General features: G+C 42.2%; 1 protein-coding gene across 4 annotated transcripts in view; it reads left to right on the top strand.

The window, feature by feature from the left end:
• ptprua (protein tyrosine phosphatase receptor type Ua) overlaps positions 1–25875 on the top strand; it is a 195127-nt gene that overhangs the window by 73642 nt on the left and 95610 nt on the right. For all 4 annotated transcript variants that reach the window (XM_069516379.1, XM_020090779.2, XM_069516378.1 and 1 more), the window contains exon 3: positions 19878–20149. In XM_069516379.1, the coding sequence (XP_069372480.1) occupies positions 19878–20149 (272 nt within the window). The remainder of the gene's footprint in view (positions 1–19877; positions 20150–25875) is intronic.

Genomic DNA, 25875 nt, shown 5'->3' with positions numbered 1-25875 from the left:
GGGATGTAAGACAAATCTCTTCTGAAAGAGCAAAAAGGTTGAAGTGTTTTGTTTTCATGTTTGCACCGAAATGCTGTTTTGATGTAGCTCCATTATCTCAATTTTATATAATTGACATATACAAATGACAAAGTAGTACTCACCTATGTTAACCAGCAGCCTATGGAAATTAAATACAGGGTACACATTCTGGAAAAGTTGTTTCACAGTAGTTGCCCACAGTTGCCCCTGCAGTGATTTAATTGAGGGCATGGTCTGGTCTGGTCTGGATGCCCCAGGGCACCTTGGGGCAAAAATGAGCTGTGACCCCCTATTCAGCCTTCAAGACAAGGTACTTTAATCATGTTTTGATTGAATGCTAATTTATTCAAGAACATGCACCATGTTCAACTATTATCAACTTTGAAGTTAAAACACAATATCAACATGTACCAATTTTCAAGCTAAGTTACCCTATCAAATAACAAGTCATCTTCTCACTAAACTTAAAGGAACACTGTTGATATACCATGGCTGCTGTGCTTGTGTTTCACAGTCGCTGTGTGACTGTGAATGCATTACTTTTTATTTTCCTCCTCCCACTCGTTCTGCTGTTGAGGAGTTGTTTTTAGACCTTGCCGGGTGTCAACAAAACTTGAGTGGGATGTTATGAGAAAGTGTCTTCTCGCCAACAGGATCTCATTATTTTCAAGGTGCCCTGGTTCTTCAGTAGCAGGTAAAGCGTCAGTTTCTGTGCCTTGCGAGGGACAGAGGGAAATACCACAGCGAGCGTTCCCAGAATCCACTGAAGGCGCATCCAAACATTTTTCATGCTCAAGTTAAAGCTGTACTTGAGGGACTGCTTTTAGGTTAAAAGAAACACACTATGTTCGGCTTATTGTTTTCCTATAGGTTTTTGGTCAAAGAAGCTTCAAAAGGTAAAAGACAAAACGGAAATGGTCTTTGAAACACCAGTGTTTTCTGACGGTTGAGGTAACCTGGCTGAACCTGAGTGTCAGAGATTCAAAAATTGAGCAAACTGAAGTCAGAGATGAGAAGAAGGGGGAACAAAGTGAGATGAGATCATGCGACAGTTTATTATGCAGATGAGGAGAGTCAGAGTCTCCTAAACTGTCTGAGCGTTTCCTAATTCATCACTGTCGCTCTCGGTGTGTGTGTGTTACTTACGGTACAGCAGAGCATCTGCGTGGCAGCCACCGGCGCTGATTGATCACCTCTCTGCAGACTACAGGGGCGCTTTCTCTGGGGCCGTGCCTCGCTCGTGGGTGCCTCAGAGCCTTGATTAAGGCTGAGGCGACCCCAGAAATGAGTGCCGCTGGAGGGTTCACCCTCTTAGACATTGTTCTACCTCTTTCGCTCTCTCTTACTCTCACTGTGTTGCCTCACTTTAGATTAATGCACCCGCCCCCCTCGTTCACCCATCTGCTCAATTTGTCTTCTCCCTTTATCCTCCAATTTTCTCTTGTTCGGGATCTTTGACATTTTTTCCCTTGTGTCGTCCTTTTGTCTTTTTACTCACATCTTTTGTTGTTTTTCTGCTGTTTATTCTTAACATCCGCGCATGACTTTCTCTCTACCAGCTTTTTTAAAGTTAAAGGCTTCACAACTGCCTCACTGTGTAGATGCAGAGAGAGCTCACAGGGTATTACTGGCAAATCTTCTTTTATTGGAAACAGTTAAGGTTTGTCAAAAAAAAGTTGTAAGATTTGTCTCTAGGTGCAATTTTGAAAAAAGTAGTTCGATAATAAAAACTGTTTGTGGTAATTCACAGAAAGCAACTGTCACTATCACTCTTTTGGGGACTTTTGGGGATATAGCATTGGACGTTGTCTGGTTCAGCCAAAAAGCATTTAGCTTGCTCCGTCAAGACTTACATTGTTTCCCCACTGATGTGAAGGCAAATTGGGAAAAAACTATTTTGGAAAAAAGAATTCTTGAAAGTGTCACACAAGTAAAATGTTGGGGTTCAATTGACATCAGTTGAACCTTCCAAACAATTAGGATTTTCAATAAAATCAAGACTAAAATCCTCACAGACCAAACTCTATTACCCCATAACACTATTTTTCAAACTTCAAAAAAAGCAGCCCATGCTTTGTTAAATTACTCGACAGTTATTCATGAGCTAATCCAACTAGGACGGCCTTTTTCAGCTAGTCTTATTGAACTTCTGGTTCGGCTTCTCCATAGCAGTGGCCTGACTCATCAAGTATTCTGATCTGAGTTGGTAGACTTGTTACAGAGAGAGACTGCTTGTCCTGCCCGGGGAACCTATAGGTTTCATACTAAGGCTTACAGGCAGAGTAGTCAGAATATTCACCAGTGTGTGGCCATAAGAACAGATGAACCTTTGCCCCAGTTGCTATTTTAACATCACTGCAGCCTCTGCAGCAGAATCGTTAATATTAGAATAAGAAAAGTTCCTGTTACATAAGAAGTAATTGCTCCCGTTGGTTGAGTTGTTGCCAGAGTATCTCATGTGTAACAGTGAGTGTTTGAGCATCACTCACTTAGAGTACAAGAATGCACATTGATTGATCGACTGACATTAAGGAGTGGCAGGTGACAAGTTTCTCGGTGACAGCTGACAAAATAATACCACTAAGGGGGTCACTAAAGCCAACGTGTTTCAAATTGTATTGGTCATAGGTTTAAGGGTAAATCCATACTGAATCCCAAAAAGCTGCAGTTATTTTTTGACTCTGACAACTGATGGGCAACGACTGCTGTGATATCTCTGAGTGGGGAATGACCAGGGATAGTTTTAAATGATAGAGCGCTGTGGAGCAGAGGTTTTCTTCCTGTGAATCCGTGTAGACGCACCTCAAAGTCCAAACTGATTTAACCAAACAGACCATTAAAACCTGACATGTTACTTTTGCTGAAGTCTTCTCTCCTCCCTCCTCCGCTTTTCTCCTTCATTTCCATCTCTGGTGGGCTGCCGACCCTGGAATGCAGCGGCTGTTGGCTGCAAATGTGTCTTCCATTAGAATGGAGCGTTCCCCAGGAGTGTCACTGGTTCGACTCATATATATACGGCTGCTTTTGCATCCCATAGGCATTACATTATTTATCTTCCCAGCTGACACCTATCACCCGTAGTGACTGCTCCGCGGCCCTGCTGACATCCCTGCTGTCACCCTGCTGCCGCAGCCCATTTGCCCCACATCAACATCCCCAGAGCCTCAGGGGACTGAGACTTGCACCCCCCCCCCCCCCCCCCCCCACACCTCCTTTCCCCGGAAGAACTTTAGAAAGTGTGGCTGAGGTAGAAATATAAAACTGTTCTTGCTCCTGAATCCATCAGTAATGCAACAAAGGAAGTCAGTGCTGCTTTTAATGTGCAATTTGGGAAAGTTGATGAGCCTCCTAGAGAACTTCAAAAGGGTATATGGAAAAATGCCAGCGTCCAAAGCACATTAGTTACAGTACTAGCATGCGGTTCTGCATGACAAACACTGTCTGACCTTGATCCGAAATGAATGCACTTGCCACATAACCACACACAAACAAAGGTCAAGGGGCAGTGGTGTATTGTTTGCCGTTACTTGTGGTTTTCCTGCACTGTCTCTCTGAGGGTTTTCCAGACCCCCCCCCCCCCCCGCTCTCCTGTCATGGATTAATTGGATTTTTGACCCAGTTCCAGTTTGCTCCCCTCCTTCTCCTCGTGCTCCGCTTGGGTGCTGACATGAGATTGTGTAAAATGCTTGTGTGTGGGTCATCAAATGTGTGCGGAGGATTTAGTGTGTCGCCGGCTGCCTCGTTTTCAGTCTGTTGGGACGCTTTGTCTCTCGGCCGCCCTCCTTGTCACTCCCCCCATAGGAGGGCAGCAGCCTGCGAACAAAAGCTGAAATCCACGTTTGAATGCCACCACGCACACACACACACACACACACACACACACGCACATATACACACAAACACACATCCCCCCCTCCTTCCCCTCTCATTTCCAGCCACTTGCTGCCTTGTCACAACCATAACAGCCAGTGTCACTACCACTGCTGTTGTTCCCTTGGCGTTTTGGGACCACGCTAGGGGGCTGCTGCCGTTGAGTTCATCTGCAGTGCACTGCACAGAGAGCCAGTAAAGGAGAGGAGACCAGGAATGATCCTGCCTGTATTTGAAAACTCTCTTATATTTGTTGTTCTGCCTCTGCCGTCCTAAATCAAACCCCGGCCTCTTTGTAATAAAACTGATCAGAGGGCTGTCGTGGGATGCCTGCGCTGTTTTTTTGTGTGGGTGATCTTGCATTATTGTGGAAAGGTCCTTTTCTTGTCTGCGGTTAGTCATTCTCTCAGGGGCAAATTTCACAATGGAGTGCATGACCTTGCGACGAACACGCTTCGGTCTCCTCTTTTGCAGGGAAAAAAAGTAATGAATGTAATTGCCACAACTTTGTGTGGATATTTCCCCGTGGGCTTCCGGCAGGATTTTTCATCTTGGTTTGGTAGTAATTACAGACCTGAGGGCTGCTGCGCGTGCAGGGTCAGCTTCTGCAGTCTCTTTATGGACATTTGTCTGCTCTCATACCGTGATTTGTAGTCAGTTGGACGGCTCCACTCCCACCGTTCGCAAAATCCAAGGATTAAGAGTTGTGCTCATAAATGTCAAATGATAGATTTGAGAACAGTGTGCTTTCTCCTCCAACTTCAGCCAAGATGCTTATTATGCTGATTTATTACTATTGATTTCAATTTCCAAGGCTTTGTTTGCTGGAAGCTGTACCATTAAAACTGCAGCCACGCAGGATATGAATCAAGATCCCGGAGATTACAAACGGCTTTCAATTGTGTCTTGCAGAGGAATGACTTTTGAATGAGTAACAATGTCTGAATGCCTGCTGTTTGTTTGGCTGGTTTGAATCCCGCAGCCCGGCTATTGGCCGGTTTTGTGTCTCCTTGTGGCCAATGGGTTTGAAGCGTGGCTGATTTTGAATAACTCAAGGCCACGGCGTTGTGTGTGGTACGTTAAGCCGTTACTCTCTCTTTGCCTAAGTCCCAAAAGGGATTTGAAAGGCCCCTTGTCAGTTAACGGTTCGCCTTTCATTGACACATTTAAAATTTAAAACGCCCTGCTCTTTTATCCAACAGGGGCCCATGTGTTTTGGGATTTGGGGCACACTCAATTGAAGGGTCTTTGTGAATGTTGAAGGCCAGCTTTAGTGTGCCCCCTAGTGCCAGTCTGAAGCCCCCAACCATGCCTAATAACAGTCTGAGGGCAGTTTATTTATTATTATTAAAACACATACATTTATCATGCTATTCAAACTTTTTTCATTTGATGGTTTGAAGTTAAGACTCTGTTCAAGTTAGGTTTAAAGGGGTCTTGGGGGGTGTAAGAAGAAAAAAAAAAAGGTCATTATCCTGTAAAGTTCTGCCACCTCTAATATAATACAGAAATTATAACTGTTTCATTTTGCACATGTAAAAGTAATTATGAGTTTATAGTAATTATTATCATTTAACTTTGTTTTTGCTGGCGTCTGGCATCCTTTGAATTTTATTCATTTTGGTTCTTATCAACTCCATGTTCTGATTCTAAAATGGTAAAAAAAAAGCAGGATAGCAGGATAAGTGTCAATTTGCTAAGAATTAACACTGAAGAACATTCACCAAGAAAATAGCCTCTGGATGTTGTCAGCTACAGGATTGATTTTTAAATTGTTATATTTGTGTATACCGGCACAAATGGTTTCGCCCCATTCTACATCTCAGAGCTCTTGTCCCCACACTGTAAGGACGCTGAGGTCATCTGAGCAGAGAGTGTTGTCTGTCATCAGATCAAGGACTATGTTTTATACCATCTCCATCGCTGCCTCAAAATTCTCTCTCCCTCACTCCACTCATCCATCCTCCCCCTCAATAGTCATCTGAAAACACATTTTTATTCAGTTGCCTTTCTTCTAAATTGTTGTGTTATTATTATCGGTGGTGGTGTTATAACCGACGACAATATTTTTTGTCTTGTTTTGAATAATTTTGTTTTGTAAAGCACTCAACAATGTTGTGTTGAAAGTGCTAAAAGTTAAAATAATATTTATCAGAATCTATTAAATAACATAAAATAGAAAAGTACGATGCACAGACGTGCATTTAAACAAAGACAAATTGATAAAGTTCCGGGTACAGCAGAGACACACAGGCCTGCAGGGGTTTTGCAGAAAATTTGCATTTTTTTGTGTGCATGTGTTTGGACCAGTGACTTAAGGAGAGAGACAGAAAACCAGAGAGAGAGAGTGCATGTGATATATAATGCACTCTCTTGAGTGAGGGAATGTGAAACAGAGGCTGTTTGTGCAGACTGTATTTTGTAGTGATATAAGTATTATAGTAAAGCGCTGGGACAGAGATGGAAGAGTGGACAGCTGCAGAGAAGGATTTATTTTTTCTGAGCCTAAATGCAATCAGACTGCTTTCTGTCCTCCCATGCTCTTTTCTCCTTCTCTTCTTCATCTTCTTCCCTCCCTCTTTCTTTGACCTTCTATCTCTCTCTCTCCTTCCCTCCCTTTCGTCCTCCCTCCAACCCTCTGTCCATCCTTCACAATGTTATGACGTTAGCCTTGCATGCCTCACAGTTGTTGCTGTTGTTGACAGGTCCTGAAAGATATTCCAGCCAAACTCTGGGTTTTTTGTCAGTGTCTTTGTCTTTTTTTAAGGGTATTAATTTGGAAGTTACCAACCCTGGTTTCAATACAAAGGTTTTGTGCTCTCAAAGTACAGAGACCCATAGTGTTGAAACTAATGTATTAAATAAGACACATGGCTATTATATGATTGCGTTAAAAACAAAGACTGAAATGTACGTAGGACATTTTTAATGCTTCTAAAATACTTTTTTGTGATTTTATATATGTATAAAATCAATATATATAATACAGCCTGTCAGCATTTGCCCGTTTGTCTTGATTAACAAAGAGACAGAATATATATGTGTATAATGATATGCATAGTACTATTATGTATATATTAAAATATATGGTTTTTCCCAGTTGATATTTTTTGTTTGCACATATTACATTTTATTTCATAATGTTAGTTTTTTTAATCAAATTTTGAATCATTTTTATGCTGATCTATTGCTTTTCAGTAAATACATCTATGGTGGAAACACTCAATATTTCATTGTTTGTGAATTGATTCTATTTTGTATTGGACACAAACTCACATCTGTCAGCAGCTCCAATCAAAAGAGATTTTGTTCTGCGTTCGACTTAAAAACTCTGTCAGGTAAAACTGTTACCGTCCAACTCCAGGTGTTGCTGCTCTGGTTTCAGATTCTGCATCTATCATTTCAGCGCTCCCCCTGCCCACTGGCAGACAATATGTTCCTGGGGTCAGGGCTTCATATCTGGGCTTAGGCGCGGGCAGGTGGAGGAAAAGAAGTGCTGGCCTTTGCATCTCGAAGGTGATGTGGTCCAGATGGTAGCCTCTCCTTCAGATGCACTCTGCACATCCGCCACTGGCACTCTGGTGGACTGTAAAAGATAGGGTCTTATCGCAGCCTCTCTGTGTGTGGATGTGGGTGGAGGGGGTGTCTGGGAGTGGGCCTGCAGTGACCTGCAGTGGGCCTTGATCCAGCCTGCCAAATCCAATACACTCTCCTCTCCTCCTCCTCTTTCGCACAGATGCTGCAGCTCTGCACTGCACCAACTGATGAAAATCTGATTTTAGGCTATTGGCCTCAAACTTCCCACCCACTTCTTACTATCACTTCTCTATCAGTGAAGGGCAAATACAGCCAAGACGCAGGCTTATCTCAAGAGGAGATGGGTTTGGGGAATGAAAGGCTTTGTTTGTATTTGCCAAGCAGAACAGAAGCTGAGGACGGCTCCTCTGCAGGACCCGGTTTTATCGACTGGCGTCTTCCTCCTTTTACCTCGGGTTACTCTACCTGAGTACTCATTCTCATGTTGCATTGTGTCATGTGCCTTGCACTTACAGGATATTGTAAGTCTCCTCTTTCCCTAATCTCTTTGTACGTCTTGATGATGTCTGAGAGATTTCAGGGTCCTGTGTGTGATGGAGCCTATTAATGTGCAGACCCCAAGAAACATCCAGTACTCATCATGAAAGTGATAATGAGTCTGTCTGGAGAAGATGCATTCTTTCTGAAGGATTTTTTTCTCTCGCTTTGAAGGACCAGTCACGTCCATTTGTCTTCATCAAGAAAGCAGTTGTGCAGCTTTTCAAGGCACACGGAGAAGGTAGAGAAAAGACACACTCAGATAATGTATTTTTCCCTCGTTTCTCTTCTAGCTTTCATTTTCATTTCTCATTAATGGACAATTTGTCACAGTTTCAGGTTTACATTCCATTAAACCTTTTAGCCCCCTTGACAACCAGTGTGTGGAGTGAAAACAACGCTTTGATCGACCTGAAGCCAGAGAGAACCACTGCCACTCAAAGAACCTAGAGAAAAAATAACAGAAAGCAGAACTCGTGCAGCTTTGATTATTCTCAAACTGTTTTCAGACATGACCTCTGGAAAATATCCAGCTGCAGATTCTGAGTCAGACGTGTTCACAATAAAACTAAAGAGTGTCCAGTTGAGGCGTGGCATCTCTGTGGAGCATGTACGAGGCGGGACGTAACAGAGACATTTTGGAGATCGTGATTTTATTCACAGCACATCAACAGTGCCGTGGTCACTTATCACCAAAAGCTCTCGAATCTTGTCGTCTTTCCAAGTTGACATCTTTAGGCGTCATGTATGGCTCCTCCTTTTCCTCCTGAGATGTTTGTGTCCTCCGTTAGAAAAGTGGTCAACGGCAGCTCACTCAGACTTTCTTCTGAAATTTCGGAAAGACTTTTCTTGTGCTTGAATTTTCTTTATTGTAATCAAAACAAAACCACATTGTCATATATTGTACAAACAACAGCATTCCCCAACTTTGCCGGGCCTTTGCATGTTTATTGGCTCAATTCCTCAGGCCCCTACCCTTGCTTATGGCCATTTACAGCCAAGTGTATTTGCTGCTGATCATTGTAGATTGAAAGGAGATTAGGAAAAACTTATTGCTATTGATCAAATAAAGATATGATAAAAAAAAAAAAATCCAAAAACATAATCATATTCTTTGTACCAGAAATGTTCTTATATCTTAGTAATCATCTGATAGTGTGTCAGATTTACCTTGACACCACTTGGTCATTGCAGATAAACACAGAAGAAGAAATTGTTGATCTTGAACGCCTCTGTACGTGTTGGTAATGTTTGCTAAGTACTATAGATAATTCCTCTCAGGAGAGGAGGCACCTCATGTACCTGATCTACTACAATGAGATAAAGCAAAGGGAAGGACCAGGGCCTGATAAATTACATTCTCTGTTTACTAAATGAACAGAGAAATAGGTTAGAGAGAGCAAACTGTAATACTGGCTTGAAGAGCAGAGAGTGCACCAGCTCCCCAAACGGCCTCGGCGATGCAGAGATGAAACAAACAGTAGATCACAGGAGTTTAGATGAAGAGGCTGAGGGCGGGTGTATCAAGATGCAGCAGAAGGGCAGAGAGCTGGTAGTGGTTTGAGGGAGGATAGTCAGCCCACACGTTGTCACTGCACGGCTGCTAATGCACTATTGATTTCTGCCACAGAGAAGATTCCCCTGCATCCCGCATCCTCCTCCAAACCCCACACATCTCTGTCAGCTGGCCCGGACTCCGACTCAGGACCAGTGTTCTAGGCCCGGGGTCAGGATCAAGATGAGATTTATTTTTGGGGAACCCTAAATCCATGCTGCAAGCGGTAGCAAGAAGTCCATCGTTTTATTACTAAACACTGCTTCTGGGGAGATGGTGCTGAAGTGTAGGCAGTCAACAAGCTTGTCAATGAGAAAAGTTTGGCCACAACGAAAAAACTTTTTCATCAGCGTCGGCCACAGGCAGCCAATCAGATTTCTTCTCGACCCTGATCTCCTGCCGGGAAATGTACTTGCTGTGTTCTAGGAACAGTAGTTGAGCCTGAAAAGTACAAAACGAACAACATCTTGACTACAGCTGCTCATATCTATCTTTTTCTCCATGTAAATGTAAGTGGAAGCTGCTGGAATAATTACTTTGAATGGTGGGTGGCTACTTTTCTTATTTTATATGAAAACCAACTGTCAGAGACACCTGCACCATTTTCAGCATTCTCTAATTTCGGTAAGAGCCATCGCTGCTATGACATTAAAGGTTTAGTGTTTAGAATTTTGTGATATCTAGTTTTGAAATTGCATGTTGCAGCTGATCCCCGCTCACCTCACCCTCTCCTTCCAAACATCTTTAACACTGGCTCCTCAACAAGAGGCAACCAATGTATATTGATTCATTTAAATAATGAACTTACTCATTTTGTGATGTGACAGTGCAATGGTTAAGGTTTGGATAGTTTGATGAAAAATCCTGGTTTGGGTTAAAATGGACTATTTTAACCTGGTCATTGATACAATGATAAACACTAGGTTAAGGTCAGGGAGGAATTGTGATGATCATTTAAAGAAACATTTGACTGTTTGGTAACAGCACTTGAACAGCTTTTTCCTTCAGTACATCCAAATTATCTTGGGCAATAGTTGGCGCGACATTTTCTCATTCGGTTGGTTTTCGTGAGGGACACAATGTTACCATAATAATAATTATGCCAAAATTTCATATCACTGAATATTTTATCTCTATAAACAGATTCTAGTTTGACTAATCATGTTTAAACAGGCTTTGGTCGCCGGCAGGTAAACAGCCCTTGTGAAGAGCAAAAGAGACGGAACACATTGACCAAAATGCATCAGCTATTTTCTTTTTGAATTTATCTGCATTCGTATGCACGCAGGTAGCTTTTAGGAGTTTAGCCGAAATGTTGTCTGGACCTAACACACCATCGCTGTTTGTTTCTTGTGAGGAGAAATGTTTGACCCCTAGATTCTTGGCCTGGATATCCACTGTCTAAAATGTCTAGAAAATGGACCGCTGCAACCATAGGCTCATCTGTGGTCGCATGATAGTCGATGGGCTCTGAAATCGCTGAAAGATAATTCCCTTTTTTCTTTTTTTATGAGGTTTACAGTTGATTGATCTTCAACCGCAGAAGCCACGTATAGGCTACCAAAGAATTTGGCTCTTCTGAACTGATGCGTCTCCAGCAGATACATATTTCTCTGGGCTAATGTTTAATTTTAGTTTGCATTTGAGATCAAGGGCTCAGGAATGAATGAGCTCCTCTCCGGTTGGTGCGTGTGTGCAGCATGAACACAGCAGCCGCTCAAGTTTTAGCGCTGCGGGAGCATGTGATGCAGCATGCGCATACACAATATAAAGCAACACTGCTGGCACATTTCACTGAGTATGTGCTGCTAATCGGTGCATCTTGGAAGCGCCAGTGTAGAAATACATCGATGACTCTGTAGTTGTCAGTGGTCTCCAGGTTGTCTGCCGGGCTCTTGAGTCTCACCTGGGGAATTCATTAGCCGGGGTTGTCAGCTGCAGTCAGACTTGTATTGTTCGCGGGGCGTTTAGGCTCTGTCAGTATCGCATTCATGACCAGCTGCTGTTGGTTTGCAGATTTCCCATTTGCACGGTGTAAGCACTGTGTCACTTTGTAAATGGCAAAATCTGCATCGCCTCTTGGCTCCAGTAAACAAGTCCCAGCCGCAGTGAGCAGATGACACACTGCAGCCACAGATATAAAGAGGAGCAAACAGTGAGACCAATCTGGGCCCGGCCAATCATCTACGCTCGCCGCACTTCACTCCTCTTGTATGTGCAGTATCATCTGAGGTCGCTATGGCTCTGGGTTGCAATATCAGAAAAAAAAAGAGAACAAAAGACAGAAAGCAGATGAAGATCTGAAAGACCAAATTCAGAGACCAAATTGAAAATCTTGGATGACCTTCTCCAAATACCCTGGAGGAGCAGGGTCCAGGAAAATAGCCCGGCTCGCTCTCACCAATCATGCAATCTCGATGAACCTCACCAGAAGCCGGACTGTTAACTGTTACTCGTGGAGATTGGAGGTGGAGGTGGAGGTGGTGATGAGAGGTAGACAGTGTTAGATAAAAATTTGATTAAAATGCGTCAGCTTTTGCCTGGCCTTTTTCAAGGAAAGATGGTGTTGTCATTGGAGAGAAAGGGGCTGCCGGAGTTATACAAAGCATTATTGATGGTGGTGGAGGCAAGCTGACGAAAAATGACGGAGGCAAACATAAAGATAAAAGCCCTCGCTATCTCCCCCTCCTTTCTTGCTGCACTTCCCCGCCCCTCTTTTCCACTTTCGGCTCCCCCTGCCTTTTTTTTCTCAGTGTAACTGTGATAAAAGCAAGCAGACCTATGACTCAGGTTCCCACCCCACATTCTGATATGAATTCAGGGAGCTGAGGCCGTCCCCTAATCTCTTAATGCATGTTCCCTCGCCCTTGGCAGGGTCATAGGAGAAATAGATGGAACCTTATCAGCTTTTATGGATTTATGGAGAATTTCTCTGCACTGGATGTATTTTTTTTTTTTTCTTACACCAACCTGTGTGTGTGTGTGCGCGTCTCAGATATGTGTCTTTGTGCATGTGTGTGTCCTCAAGGATGGTGGGTAAGGTTATCAAAGCTATCTTCATGAATTTGATCAAGTTTCTAATTACTGCATCAATCATGTTGACTTCCTCCATCATGCTAAACTGAAGAGACGCTGGCTTGTTTTCGACGAATTTGTGCCAGTGTTCTAACCTTCAGCAGCTGATCCCATCTCTTCTCCTGGGCTGCTCTGTGATTTAAAGCTGCACCAAGCCATATTTTTATACCAACTTTTGATCACAAAGGTTTTCACTCCAACTGGAAAGATTATTATGAATTTTTTGAGTTCCTCTCATTTCTGCAGTGATTTGGGTTCCTGGTCTGTGACATCACAGTTTTGATTCAATCTCACCACTTTCATCAAGTTCTTTTCCTGACGGCTGCCAGCAAAGAACTTAGAGAAAACACTGTTTATTCCCATTTAAATTCCCAAACATAGTTCGGACAAAATTAGATGCTAGCTGGAGAATGCATTACCTACTATTCAGGTCCATTCACTCTTAAGGAAACCTCAGTTTGTGAAATTCATTTTTAAAAAAAACAACATTTCTTTAAGTTTGTTGAAAACTGTGAAGTTTCGGAAAGAACGTGTGCACTGTGTGCCATGGTGAGCATTAAAAGGAATCTACTAACAATGGGTGACATACAGTAGTTGCTGTGCAACATGCAGAGGGGTGTATATGTCTCTTAAACTAACTGCACACCTGATTCTTCTTTTACACACATCATTGCTCCACAAAAGATTATTTACCACCATGCGTATATAAGAATGGACAGTGAAAAACAGACAATATTAGCTTAATGATTATGGGTATTCTTGCATTTCTATCCATCACTAAAGACATGCATTTACTTGCATTGCATTACTTGGGGTCATACACCATGTATTATGCAGAATTACTGACACAAAACCAAAAAAGAGAAAATAAGGAACAGGGAAGGAACATAAATGACTTACATTCATCCTGGGGCCACAAACAGGATTCAAACGCATGCTAATTAACTTTGTGTCTGCTGATTGTGTAAAACGGCAAATTTTTGTGAAGACCATGAAAACGTCAAGACTTGTGTATGAGGTTCAGCTTGATGTGGCGTCCTTACCAAAAATAGATTGTTGCTTGACAAATATAATGAAGTTGTGTGAAGATTTCCAAACGCAGAACACACAAAGACACAGAGGCGCAGTGACGATAAATTAAAATTGGCAGACGAGCACATGCAAAGGGAGAATCCGGCTCAAAAGACACAGAGGAACACGAGGGAACGGAAGCAGGAGGCAACTCTGGGGAACAGAACAGCAACGTGAGGTAACACTGGGGAGAGCAACAGACGAACACACACACTGAATACACAAGGGAGGCTCCGATAATTGGACACAGTTGAAACACATCAGGGCGGGACAGACAATCACAAAGGAGGGAAAATTAGACAAATACAGGAAGTAGAACAGACGCGCTGGAAGAGATGACAGTCACTTTGGAGGATTAGATCAGGACCATATCTAATATAGGACACGTCAAATGAGGATGAACATGTCCTCCACCTTTCTGTGACGCCTCCTTTTATCCTCACTGGGTGAGTCCACTGATGGCATGGTACAAAGACAACAGCCTCACCTACGTTTGTTACGTTGCTGTGTAGAACCGCGAGCCACTTTTCAGATGCTTTGGAGTCGTGATTGTCTGCTCAGTAAGGCCTTCGAAAAACTGAGCAACGTAACATTAGTAGCTTACTGAAGCGATCGGTCAAGAGGTCACGCTGATAGTGTGCACCCTCTGCTGGATCAGGAAGTACTCCAGATGGTCTGATGTCATTACAGTTCAAATATGAACTTCTCCACCCACGTTTGGGTTAAATCTCCGAATTTTGAATAATAAGTGACAGCCCAACTCTCGGTGTGTTTTGAGAGAAAGTTAAGTATCTTGGGTTGAAGCTGCAGGGGGATCAAATGACTAAAAGATAAACTCAACTCAAAATGTTATTTAGTAACGTCAATCAGTCCAACTTTCAAGCATTTGACAGTAGTTATCATTAAAATATATATCTCCACCAAGGAGGTTATGTTTGTTCACAGGGTCACACAAAAATTAACCCGATTTTCAAGAAACTTGTTGTGGATCAAAATCTCAGATTTTTTTCTCTCTGTTTAACATTCTAAGAAAATTGTCTATTGTCTATATTTCTCTGAAAAACTATTTGAGGATCTTGATAAAAAAAAAATTTAAAAAAATAAACTCAGCCTCCAGTTTATTTGGCACACCTAGCTGACAAAGCTAATATAAAGCAGCCTACCTCCAATGATATAAATGGTCTGGCAAAATAAAAGAAACAACTGCCGGTGAAGATTGGACTGGAGGATTTGTTTAAGGACTTTCTTTGACTTATAGGTCAACATGGGTGTCTCTAATAAATTGTCAACTGGGATTTCACATTATTGTAACCATGACAGTGTTCATTGTTTTACCTCAATTCTAAATTGTTTTAAAAAACATTGAATTATGTCATAAATAGGAGAAAAACATTTGTCTCAGTCATTTTGTCATGGCTTAATATCAGTTTGCACAGATGTTAGCAGAGATGTTCCGAGCCAATCCTATGGATCAGTAGCTATCAGACTGATCCACACACATTTTAATGGATTGGCTTCGGCTGAAATAACGCAGATCAAATTGCAGTCCTTTTAGATTCCGGTGCGTTTTGTCTACCTCAGCCTGTTAGTGTTGCAGCTCATCTCCTCTTAAGACACCCGGGCTCTACGGTGCAGCATCCAGCTGCCTTAACCAGTGAAATGTGCATGTAAATTATTTAGCTGCAGCAGTAGTGACACAGAAGCTGTATACATATACAGATTCACTAAGCTCTGACGCTAAGTATCGTTAGCAGAGCAACATTGAAAACGTTCAGCTGCAGCTTCACGTATTTAATCTGTGCTTAGCATCAATTTTACTTCTTAAAATTTAGTTCCGAACAAATCCGAAAGAGTGACACGTCGTCTTTCTCGTGGATCGTACCATGTCAGTCTCAGGGGTGGCATTCACCTCGATTAACTTTCACTCATCAATAATTTAAGCTTCTAAAGTTTATCATTTTGAACCATGACCTTCAGTATTTGCATCGAGAATAAGTTGAGTTGGAGATAAAATATTCTCGCTCTGTTGTTTCAATGAGGCAGATACAGACACTTTTTAATCAGCATTCAAGGAGAGATATGTATCGCATCAGACTCAGTCTCATCAGATACCTGATTCATAAGGGAACAGGGCCAAGAACCAGAGAGCCCCTTTAAATGTTACTTTAATAACATGGACATCCTGCCTCTTAATATCTATATCTTCATCACACATACAAACATGTTTTATAGTCTATTATTTTTCTTAACAATGTTTGGAATTGATTATAGCAGCAGCAGTTGCTTGACAATTAGTTGTCAAAGGTGGTTTTCGATCAAAATTTCAAATATTCCATTGCCTCAAATGTCAGAATTTACTGATTTTACATTCAGTAATTTGAATATATTTGGGTTTGGTCAAATAATATAATTTTTATTCGAGTCACATTGTGCTATAGAATATTTAAGTCAGTGTTTATCTCTGAACTGCTGCTGCCTTGATGTCATGGTACCTTTGCTGACATCACAGCAGGTTTGGATGAAGTTAGGCTGGAGTGTAACCGAAACATATTTTAAAGTAATTGTCAGTGATCAAATGAGTTCCCATAATATTTAGGAAGGAAAGAAACAGTGTTAACCACTGCACCACCGTGCCACCCCTGTGCTTTTATTTGATTCACTAAATAGGATAAACGTTTATAGATATTTGAATATAATGTGGAAAAGAGCATTACTGTAGCTGAAGCTGTTTTCTCACTGTATCCCCTTCACTCGTCCCAATGCTATCCTGTCATGAGGACAGCTGGAGGCTTGTCCTCCAACGACGAGGGGCTCCAGCTCTCATAGCTGAAGAAAAAGCAATTTAGCTCCAGAGCTCCCCCGAGAAGTCGCACATCAAAGCTGCAGCAGCGGTGGTTGGGCAGGGGGAGGTGGTGGTAGTTGCGGGTGGACTGAGCCCGAGCCAGCTCGGCGTCTCCCGTGAGCAGGTGAGGGAAAATATTAGTGTTGTCTAAGAGTACGGCCAGGTCTCAAAGGACAGCAGCTGCTTGTTATCATATTTCTGTCAGTTTGACGTCTCCTCCAAGCTTCGGGGGCAGGAAAGATGGAGCCGAGGGAGGGATTGGACAGTGTTCAAGGAGGTTTTTGTGATATGTATATCCAGGCTTACCGTGAACTGACCTGGCTTTTGACCAGTCTCTTTTTATTTCCTTATAGGGACGGAAGAGAAAAAAAATCCCTCACACCCTCAAACCAGACTCTTGATCCACAGTTGAGATGTAAAATGACATTAATACAAACTAGAATTAGTGAGACAATAGACTCGCAAATTGATAAAAAAGGGGCCACACAGCACAACACGTTGAAGAGTATTTTTTTGTCTGTTCTTAAAAACAAAATAGCTTTTTATTATAAAGTTGGTAGAAAATGAATTATATTTGTGCTTGTTTACACGCATTTTGGATTATTTGCACAAAAATGAGGTGGTGATGAAAGGGGATTAGAAGGTTAGGGAAATTGGTTTGTAAAAAATGAGGTAGATGGGGAAGAAATAAGGAGAAAAATGAAGTGAGATGATCCAGGGGGAGAATTGATGGGACATTTGAAAAAAGAAGCCACTTCTCACTCTTAGGGAGGTCAGCAGGACTTGGGTATGAGTGCTTTGGGGCCTGTAAACAGTGTGTGTGCCGATATGTGTTCTGCATGTCAGTGCGCGAGTATTACAGCCATCTCTCTGGTTTAAGTATTCCCTTGGTTGCCATTATGGCCTAATAACCGTGTCAGTATGATTAATGCAGGAGGCAGGGCTCTGATTGCACTCTCGCTCGACTACAGCACCTAGGTAACTACACAGCCCACAATCCCATTCTCTGTGCTTCTCCGCCCCGGCCATTTCGAGCGGCGGCAGCAGTCGCGTCACCGCACGTGGATGTGAAGGTTATACGTGCACTAAGCCTGAGTTCATCCTCCTTTCGGCGGCATCAAAGAGTCAGTTTGACGATGATTGGGAGATCAAGAAGTAAACTGTGTGATCCCTGAGGCCACTATAAGCAGTCCAAGGTAACAAACGCAGACAGCCTTAGCTTTTATTGCATACTCACTTCATAGCGTACCAATTATTACATCAGTGGAGCTCAAAACTTTTCAGTGACATTTAAGGTTTAATCAGTTTTTTTGGGGAATCTAACTTTGACACTCCTGACAGCCGTCAGTTTTTAAACTATCAAAAACCCCACGACACTAGATGGCCATGCCATTACACTTTGTGGTTTAGTGGGTTTCATTCACACTAAGTGCAACTACATTCTTTCACTTACTGTGTAAAGTAGATAGATGATGTTACAGTAAAGTTGTGGGCAGCAGGGAAAACTGTGGGAAAACCATTTTACTGTGAGTTAACTTATCAGAGCATTTTGGCAAGTGGAGAGTCCCTTATACCAAACTATGATTCTCTGTGTCAATATCATAGTGGAGCACAACCCAAGCAGCGTTTAGGAGGTCTCCTGACATCTTATGTATTTATATTTTTAGTTCTGTGTTATGTTTTCTGCGTGTAGAAAATGTCATCAACACAACCACTCGCTCGATGGGAGTCCTCGGAACAACATCCGGCTGTATTCTCACATTGGGCGTGGACATTTTCCCGATATTTTAATAGGGGGCTGGCAGAAGAAACTGTTTGTCGGGTGCCTCTGATTCAGACATTTGCATTTTCATGTAAACCCCCTCTGAAAATTTCAGGAGATTATAGTCAATTGTTATTGGCTTTTATTCCCTTTTTGATCATGTCTAGTCTGTAATATGTCTGTGATGCTATGCGCTTAATGTCATTCCTGATCATGGAAGTCTGTCTCTGGCCCTTCCTGTGTCTGCATACATTTTTTATTCAACGTTCTTATCATAAAACGGTTCTGAAGTCAATTTGATCAGGTGCTAACTTGTTGTAATGGTGCCTCTGTCACTCCATGTCTCAAATGCCTGGTCTTGCACTATAAAACTTGAGAGGGTGGGTATAAATCTCCTGACCGAATAATATCAGAATCAGTGACACTACTTCTGCGCCTGGAAGCCGGGAATCATCAGCAATATCCACTGTTAGGTCCTGTTTCAGCCCAGTGAGAGGGGCAGTGCAGTTGGTGATCCATTCAAGTGATTGATCGTTTTCGTTTTCTGTTCATGAAACCCGCTCGCACTCAGAGCCCAACAGAATTATTCACCACTTGTGGCTGCAATGGCCACTACGGCTCAGGAAAAGTTCCACAGTGTTGCTTTAAACAGGCGTCTAATTGTGGCAAACCTCCCCATTTAGTTCCCCCATTCTCAGCTGCCGCACTTCTCTGGTGGCCAGGGGATTTCTGCAGTGCTGCCGGGATGAGAGAGGCAGCAGTGACTCTGTGAACTGAAGTCCAAAATGAAAGCCCAATCTGAAACCCGGCGCTGCGGCTTTGAACATACCAGATCTGAGGCAGAGCTGGAGAAGTGATGGAAGCCCCTGTTAAAGCAGAAAGCCGGGGGATGCAGAGACGGACCAAAAACAGACAAATAGCCAGAGAGGATTGCAGATATTCTGGATAACAACCGTGAGCCCGTCACATTTTGCTCTCTGGTTCTTTTTAGGGATTTAAAAAACAAAAAGAAAGCAGTCGTTCTTCAGCGGCTGAAAACTAACATGACATTTCTATCCTGGGTTGAGGTGTTACAGGTGAAGCCTAAAGTCCAACTCTTTAGGCTTCACCTGTAACACCTCAGCCCAAGATAGAAATGTCATATTAGTATTCTTGTTTATTTTTTTCATATTTCAGGTCACTAAGCTCTGCCTGACAGCTTGGAATGGCTGGAATGGCTGTTATTGATGAAGTGTACTGTGCGGGTATAGCAGCTGCTGTTTAGACCAAGTAGAGTCTTTTCCAAGGTCACTATTTTTATCAGGACTTAACTTCTCTCTACCATCTCTCTCCATATTTGCATGTCTATGAGCCCTTTGTGTGTGTGTGGGATTGTGGGTTAAAAACTGCATATATAAAAAAAATGAGTGTAAAAAGAATTTCCCCCTTGAGGGATCAATAAAGTATATCTTCTTCTTCTTCTAATCAGCTCTTAATTCTTACAGTTTTCCTCAGTAAGCCGTCTGTGGGAGTCGGCCAATGATGTTTTAAAAAGTAAAATGAGCAGTATTTGAATTGATACTGGAGCAAAAGTACATACCGACGTCTAACCTGCCCTTCTCCTCCAGGGTCCTTCATGATGGTCAATTCCTCGCAGCATTTCGGGGGCCAGCGGGCTCAGCTGCTCCTGCTCCCGCTCAGCGAGAACGACACCCACTGCATCCAGTTCAGCTACTTCCTGTACAGTCGCGACGGCCACAGCCCCGGGGACCTGCAGGTCTACATTCGGGTCAACGGAGGCCCCAAGGGCAGCGCTGTGTGGAATATCTCGGGCTCCCAGGGGCGCCAGTTTCACCAGGTGGAGCTCGCCGTCAGCACTTTCTGGCCCAGCGAATACCAGGTAAGAGTATCCAGAAAATGACAGGAGGACTGCACTGGCCTGCAGTAATCACTTACATTGCTGTTGAATAATTTAGTTTTTAAATCTAGTTTGCAGACTGGAAGATCAGCTGATTTTGGCAGCAATCTGGGACTTGCAGGTTTTTTTTTCCATTAACAGCGCTCTATACTGCCCTCAGTCCAGCTGTTTATGTAGAATTTTGTCAGAAATGAAACCTAGTTGGTAATTACATATATGTAAATTGGATCCAAACAAACAGCACAGAAAGCCACACATTCCCACCAATATAGTATGTCCAAAATCCCAAAATGTCTTTCTCCATCTAAAAAAAAAAAAACCCTGTCAAAAGCTCCCCTTATTTAAGATTCATTTTTATTACATGGAAGAAGAACAGTCGTAGCTGGAGCCTGTATTATTTAGCAATGGCAGATCTTACCCATGAAAACCTTTAGAAATAACTGTCTCCCTGCAGCGATTGTCTGGGATGAGTTTGAACTGAAAGCCATCAAGTCTGAAAGACAGAGACATTTACAAGGAAGGGAGGATCCAAAGAAAGGCATCGTAGAGTTGTTTTATACAGAATGTAGTATCCACTGTGTTTGTTAGCAGGATATCTTTGCGTCTGCTGCTTTAAATTTAACTTTTTTAATTTGAATCTGTCTCTCATTAGTCTGTTTTACCAATTTTAAACAACTGGAATAACCCTTCAAATATTCAGTGTTCTAAAAGCAGGACTGACATTGTCAGTTAGCTGATATGTAACTCATTGTTTTATAGACATAAATGTAATATCATCATAATAATTGATTTGTCGTTTTAGACAAATAAAGACACACACACACACACACACACACACACACACACACACACACACACACACACTGCCTTCTTTAACTTTTATCAATATAAAATGAAGATATTTGATCTTTCTGTCAGACTGAGTAAGAATTCAATGTGGCTAGGTTGTTAGGGTAGGGTAAACATTCTAATGAACCTTTTTTATTATGTAATCAATTTTATAGAACAAAACAAAAATGTTTGCTGAATAAATGATTAGTGATTTACCTGCTAACTGCTGATCAGGTGGCTGCCTATCATAAGGAAAATGATGCTCATAGATGGATTACATACAATACTAAGTGGTGTTGATGAGGATCAGGCCTGAATAGAAAAAAAATTCCCAAGATTGATCTTTGCAATTTGCTCCTTCTCTCAGTGAACATGAAGGCTATATTTTATGTATGTGCACTGGTAACTTAGTGTTCCAGTTAGTTCTTTGTTCGTGTTTGCTGAAGAGAAGTCATCTCTGGCTACATGAAGTGAGGCCACAGCAGGCGTCTGAACAGTGTGTGTATTTTGAACATCAACTATCCAGCTGTCTGCAGACATCAGGCTGATGTCTCATCATCGCAAACAGTGCAGAGGAATTAGTGAACAGACAGTCTCTGTCCTGTATGTGCTTAAAGTAATCATTAAAGTGGATGTCTGCACTCAGCTGAAGCATATGTTACTGTATGGGACTGCATTTACTTTTAAAAATATGCATAATGATGATAACCTTTTAAGTAGTTAGGCATTTTCTTACTCAACTGTTCTCCTTGAGTAAGAAAACTGCTGTTTTACATTTCAGCTAATAATGTGCACTTTACTCCGTTTTATTGTTAGAGAAAGAAGAGTGTTGCTCATATGGTGAAAGAAGAAGACATTTAAGCTTTCAAGAAAAGATTGTGAGGCACTGTAACATTGCTACATGTGATGTCATTATATAGTCAATAATCCAATCAAATGCAAGTGAATCAATAAAAGATGAATCAACGGTTAGATCAGGGCTGATGTCCAGCTGAAATGAAGATGTTAAAAGCCACCAACACTATTATTAGGGATTTTGATGATCTCATGCTGGGAAGAAATTGTGTAGTGTTATGTAAAATTACAAATAATGATGGCCAGCAAACTGTAATCATATACAAACTAAATGACTGAAGACTTCAGCTGCTTTACATTGGACCACAGCATTGCACTGAACAGTATTTGACTATCTTTGTAGCCATGGAAATTGTATGGCTCATAAATAATAAAACAAATGGGAACAGTGTTAGAACATGTGATGGTGTTCTTGTAGGATTTGTCGGGTCATCTAGGCTAGCTCTCTAATTATTATTCTCAGTGGTTCAGTGTGTTGTTCAGTGTATTTATTCAGTCATAACCTTCATGCTTCTTCCTAAGAAAGCTGTGCAGCCTCGCAAGAGTCCCTCCTGTTCTTTTGAAGTTTCAGCTGGTTTTTAGCTTTGCCATAAGCTTTAGTCCTTTAAATAACGATATGCAATTGTGATATGCATCAATGTAAGAAAATTGTTTAGTAGTATTATCATCCTGATTTCCAGCTTGTTGCCCAGCCCTAAAAATGTCATGGCTCGCTTCTTTGCAATTTTGATCTGCCACTTAGCAAGGCCCTAAACCACCGGCTGTCTCACTGAGCTGGTCTGTGGCCACCAAAAACGGACCCACGGTTGTGTCAGTGGTGTTATTATCATTCAAACCATATGCAAGAATTAGCAAATTGCAACAGTGTCATATATCACAGCGGCTCAATAGGCGTATAATTACAGCAGGCATGTGTTTGTGTTGTATCTTTATTTATTAGTCAATTTACCTGCGTGCTGCAGTCTAATCAATATAGCTCAGTTTGATGCCTGTATTGTCGGTGCGGCATTATTAGCATTGTTGTGTAGCTTGTAAGATTCTGATGACTGGATGCAGCCCTGCCTCATCTCATTACAGCCGATAATTTATCCCCTAATGCTCTCTTTCTTCCCATCAAGCCTGCCACCTCCCGACCCCCCGCTCTGCCCCACCCAAAACAGGCGTTAATGAGACGGCAATAGCTGGTGTGAGGGACTGTGGGAGCGTGGGTCTGCCGAAACAGTCAATTGACCTCAATTCCATGCGACCCTTGGTGCGGGGGAGCGGGCCAGGTGTTTGCTTCCATAACCTTGGCGCACCCTGGGCCCCATCTCAATAAATCAAGAGCCAGTTAATGAGATTAGAGGGCTGCACAGATCAATGAGGACAGCCTGCACTTTACCATCCTCAGCTCTCCTGTCCTGCGCGACTCTCACAAACAGCCAAACTGATTTAAAGTAATGATTTTCTTCCCTTCTCTGTGGACGTTAGAAGTTTGGCTGCCATGCACCATGGCAGAGGAGGAGGAGGAGGGGGAGGAGGAGGCAGAGGGAGGGTGCTGTGACAGGGGTTAGCTGAGGTGTACGATCAGACAAGTCGGCCCAGGCAGGGAGTTTGCTTAGCGCCGCGGTGTTTGCCACTTGGAAAGACGTGCATAAGCAATGTAATCTACTATTCATGTGATGTATCTGCAAGCTGCCTGATTGATGGGAAGGTGCTATTCTCTAAAGTCCTCCCACCAGGCAGGTAGACACAGGACATATTGCATTATTTGCCTGATGAACCTGGTTGACTGGCAGCAGGTAAATGGAGCAGATGAGTAAAGAGGCTTAAATGTAGGCCTGGAGGATCCAAGTGTGTCTTTCTGCTGTATGAAGAGGGACAGGAGTGAGTCCGCAGTGAGGCTCGCTGCCTCTTTCAAGTGTTTCCCTCACACAGGAATGCCCCCCCCCTCTCTCCTCAGCAGCTCCCATATGACTCATCGCAGGCCCCACAGGGCTCCTCTCATCCATCCAGTCCCATCGATAAAGATCATTGTCCAGCACTGCTAGCGAACAGATCAGCCCCTGCAGGCTACCAGGGAGCCAAGGGAGGAGTGGTAGAGAAAGTGTGTGTGTGTGAGTGTAGCTGCTGGAGGAAGTGGTGCTTAGAGATTAAAAAATAAATAAATAAATACAACTCTTGTAATCAGTGAGCCTTTACACTCCCTCAGGAAAGACAGACCGCTACTGAGATGTGTTGGACTGTGATCAGAGGTGTGTTGGTCAATGCCAGTAATTTTGGCTTCCAGATGTTCATAGTTGATAGTGTATTTTGTGCTGTAAATTACAGAATTATTTGGTTCGTGCAGCATTTTATTAATGACAAGGTGGAGGATGTAAATCTGTTAAGGGAGAGTAAAATCATTCGGAACTGTGCAAAGAAATATAGTAAAGTCTTAGCATGTCGGCCAACTTAACCATTAAAGTGGCACTCTAGTGATTTAGATAGTACTCCTATGGGGGTTGGAGAACTCACAAGAGGCAGATTAAAGAATAATGGTTCAAATTGATGCAGCAGAGGAAAAGACATCTCGACTCAAATCCCCAAAATGCTGGATCCATAACTCAACCAATATCATCTCCTCCTTAGACTGGCCCTGCTTTTTTATATTGCCATGTCCCTCAAAACTCCATCTGTGTTATAGATTTGTATCCTCAAGGCCCAGATAACCCTGATAGAATCATCAAGGGTTATTTTCTCTGTTTTGACAAAGCCCCAGCCCTCAGCCTCCAGCCTCTAGCCGAGGAAATAAAAGAACTGTTTAGACAGCTCTGGGAGTTTAAGGTAGTCTCCATAATGAGTTAGCTAATGTAATAATTAGTTTATTACATGTTATTTCATATACATGTGCATATAAATGTATGTGATCAATTATTTTTATACATAGAATATACATATATACAATGTATTATTTAACTTAATATGTATTATATATATATATATATATATATATTATATTGTAATATATATTTTGTTGAACATTTGTCATATTGCCTTTTGAGTGCTGCAAACACAAGACAAATATAAACACTTTTGCATTTTTTTCTTACTTTTTTACTTTTAACTGGTGTTCAAAACTGCAAGATATTGTCCACAAATTTCTCTTCCTTCCAAAACCTAAAAATAATAATGATAATACCGTAAATTACTAAATAATAGCCGGGTATCAATTAACCGCAGGGTCCCCTTTAAACGCCGGGTGCAGGTGTATATTTTGATAAATAACCACTGGTTCCAAATAAATGCCAGGTCTAATTTTTTTTTTTTTAAATCAAAGAAGAAGACGTGACCACTGACACTGCACGTTTTTCTTCTTCTCCTTTTTCATGTATTGTGCTTGCTTTCTGATGATCGCCATGGCTCCAGTGCAACAAAAAAATAAAAAGTACGACTTGAAATTTAAACTTTCTGTCGTAAAATATGCAGAGGAAAACTCGGGAGAAGCAGCCGCTCTTTCTCTGTCGACCCCAAGAGAGTGAGAGATTGGCGAAAAAATAAAACTGAGCTTCACCGTCTGAGAAAGACAGCAAAAGGGCCAGGCTGCGGTGGAGGTAGGCAGAAGGCTAGCGAGGAGCTTGAGATAAACATGCGGGAGTGGGTTATAAAAATAAACGCCCCGGCTATTATTTGGTAATTTACGGTAAAAATAATAATAATAATAGCCTCAATTTATATTGCGCTGTTCAAGAGACCCAAGCACCTACATTACCCACAGTGCCCATAATTCCATCTAGAGCCACAATAAGGTTTATTCACGTTTTTGTCCCATTCAGTAAACTCCCCAACTGCTGCAAGACTTTGGTGTGTAACATCACAGGATTGCCCCTTAGCATAATAACACAAAGGAATGAGCTACTTTCCCATAATGGGAGCAAGAGGTAATGATGCTCACTGACAAGAACTTCAGCAAAAGTCTTATGCATCTATAAAACTGTTAGGGTTATAATCTGCCCTATGATCAGCACTGCTTCTTCAGGACAGACGCTACAGCCACGAGATGA

Source organism: Paralichthys olivaceus, chromosome 20, assembly GCF_024713975.1.
Source record: "Paralichthys olivaceus isolate ysfri-2021 chromosome 20, ASM2471397v2, whole genome shotgun sequence".
Lineage (NCBI taxonomy): Eukaryota > Metazoa > Chordata > Actinopteri > Pleuronectiformes > Paralichthyidae > Paralichthys > Paralichthys olivaceus.
Note: the sequence above shows the minus strand (reverse complement) of the source record. Positions and strands in the feature narration are given on the sequence as shown.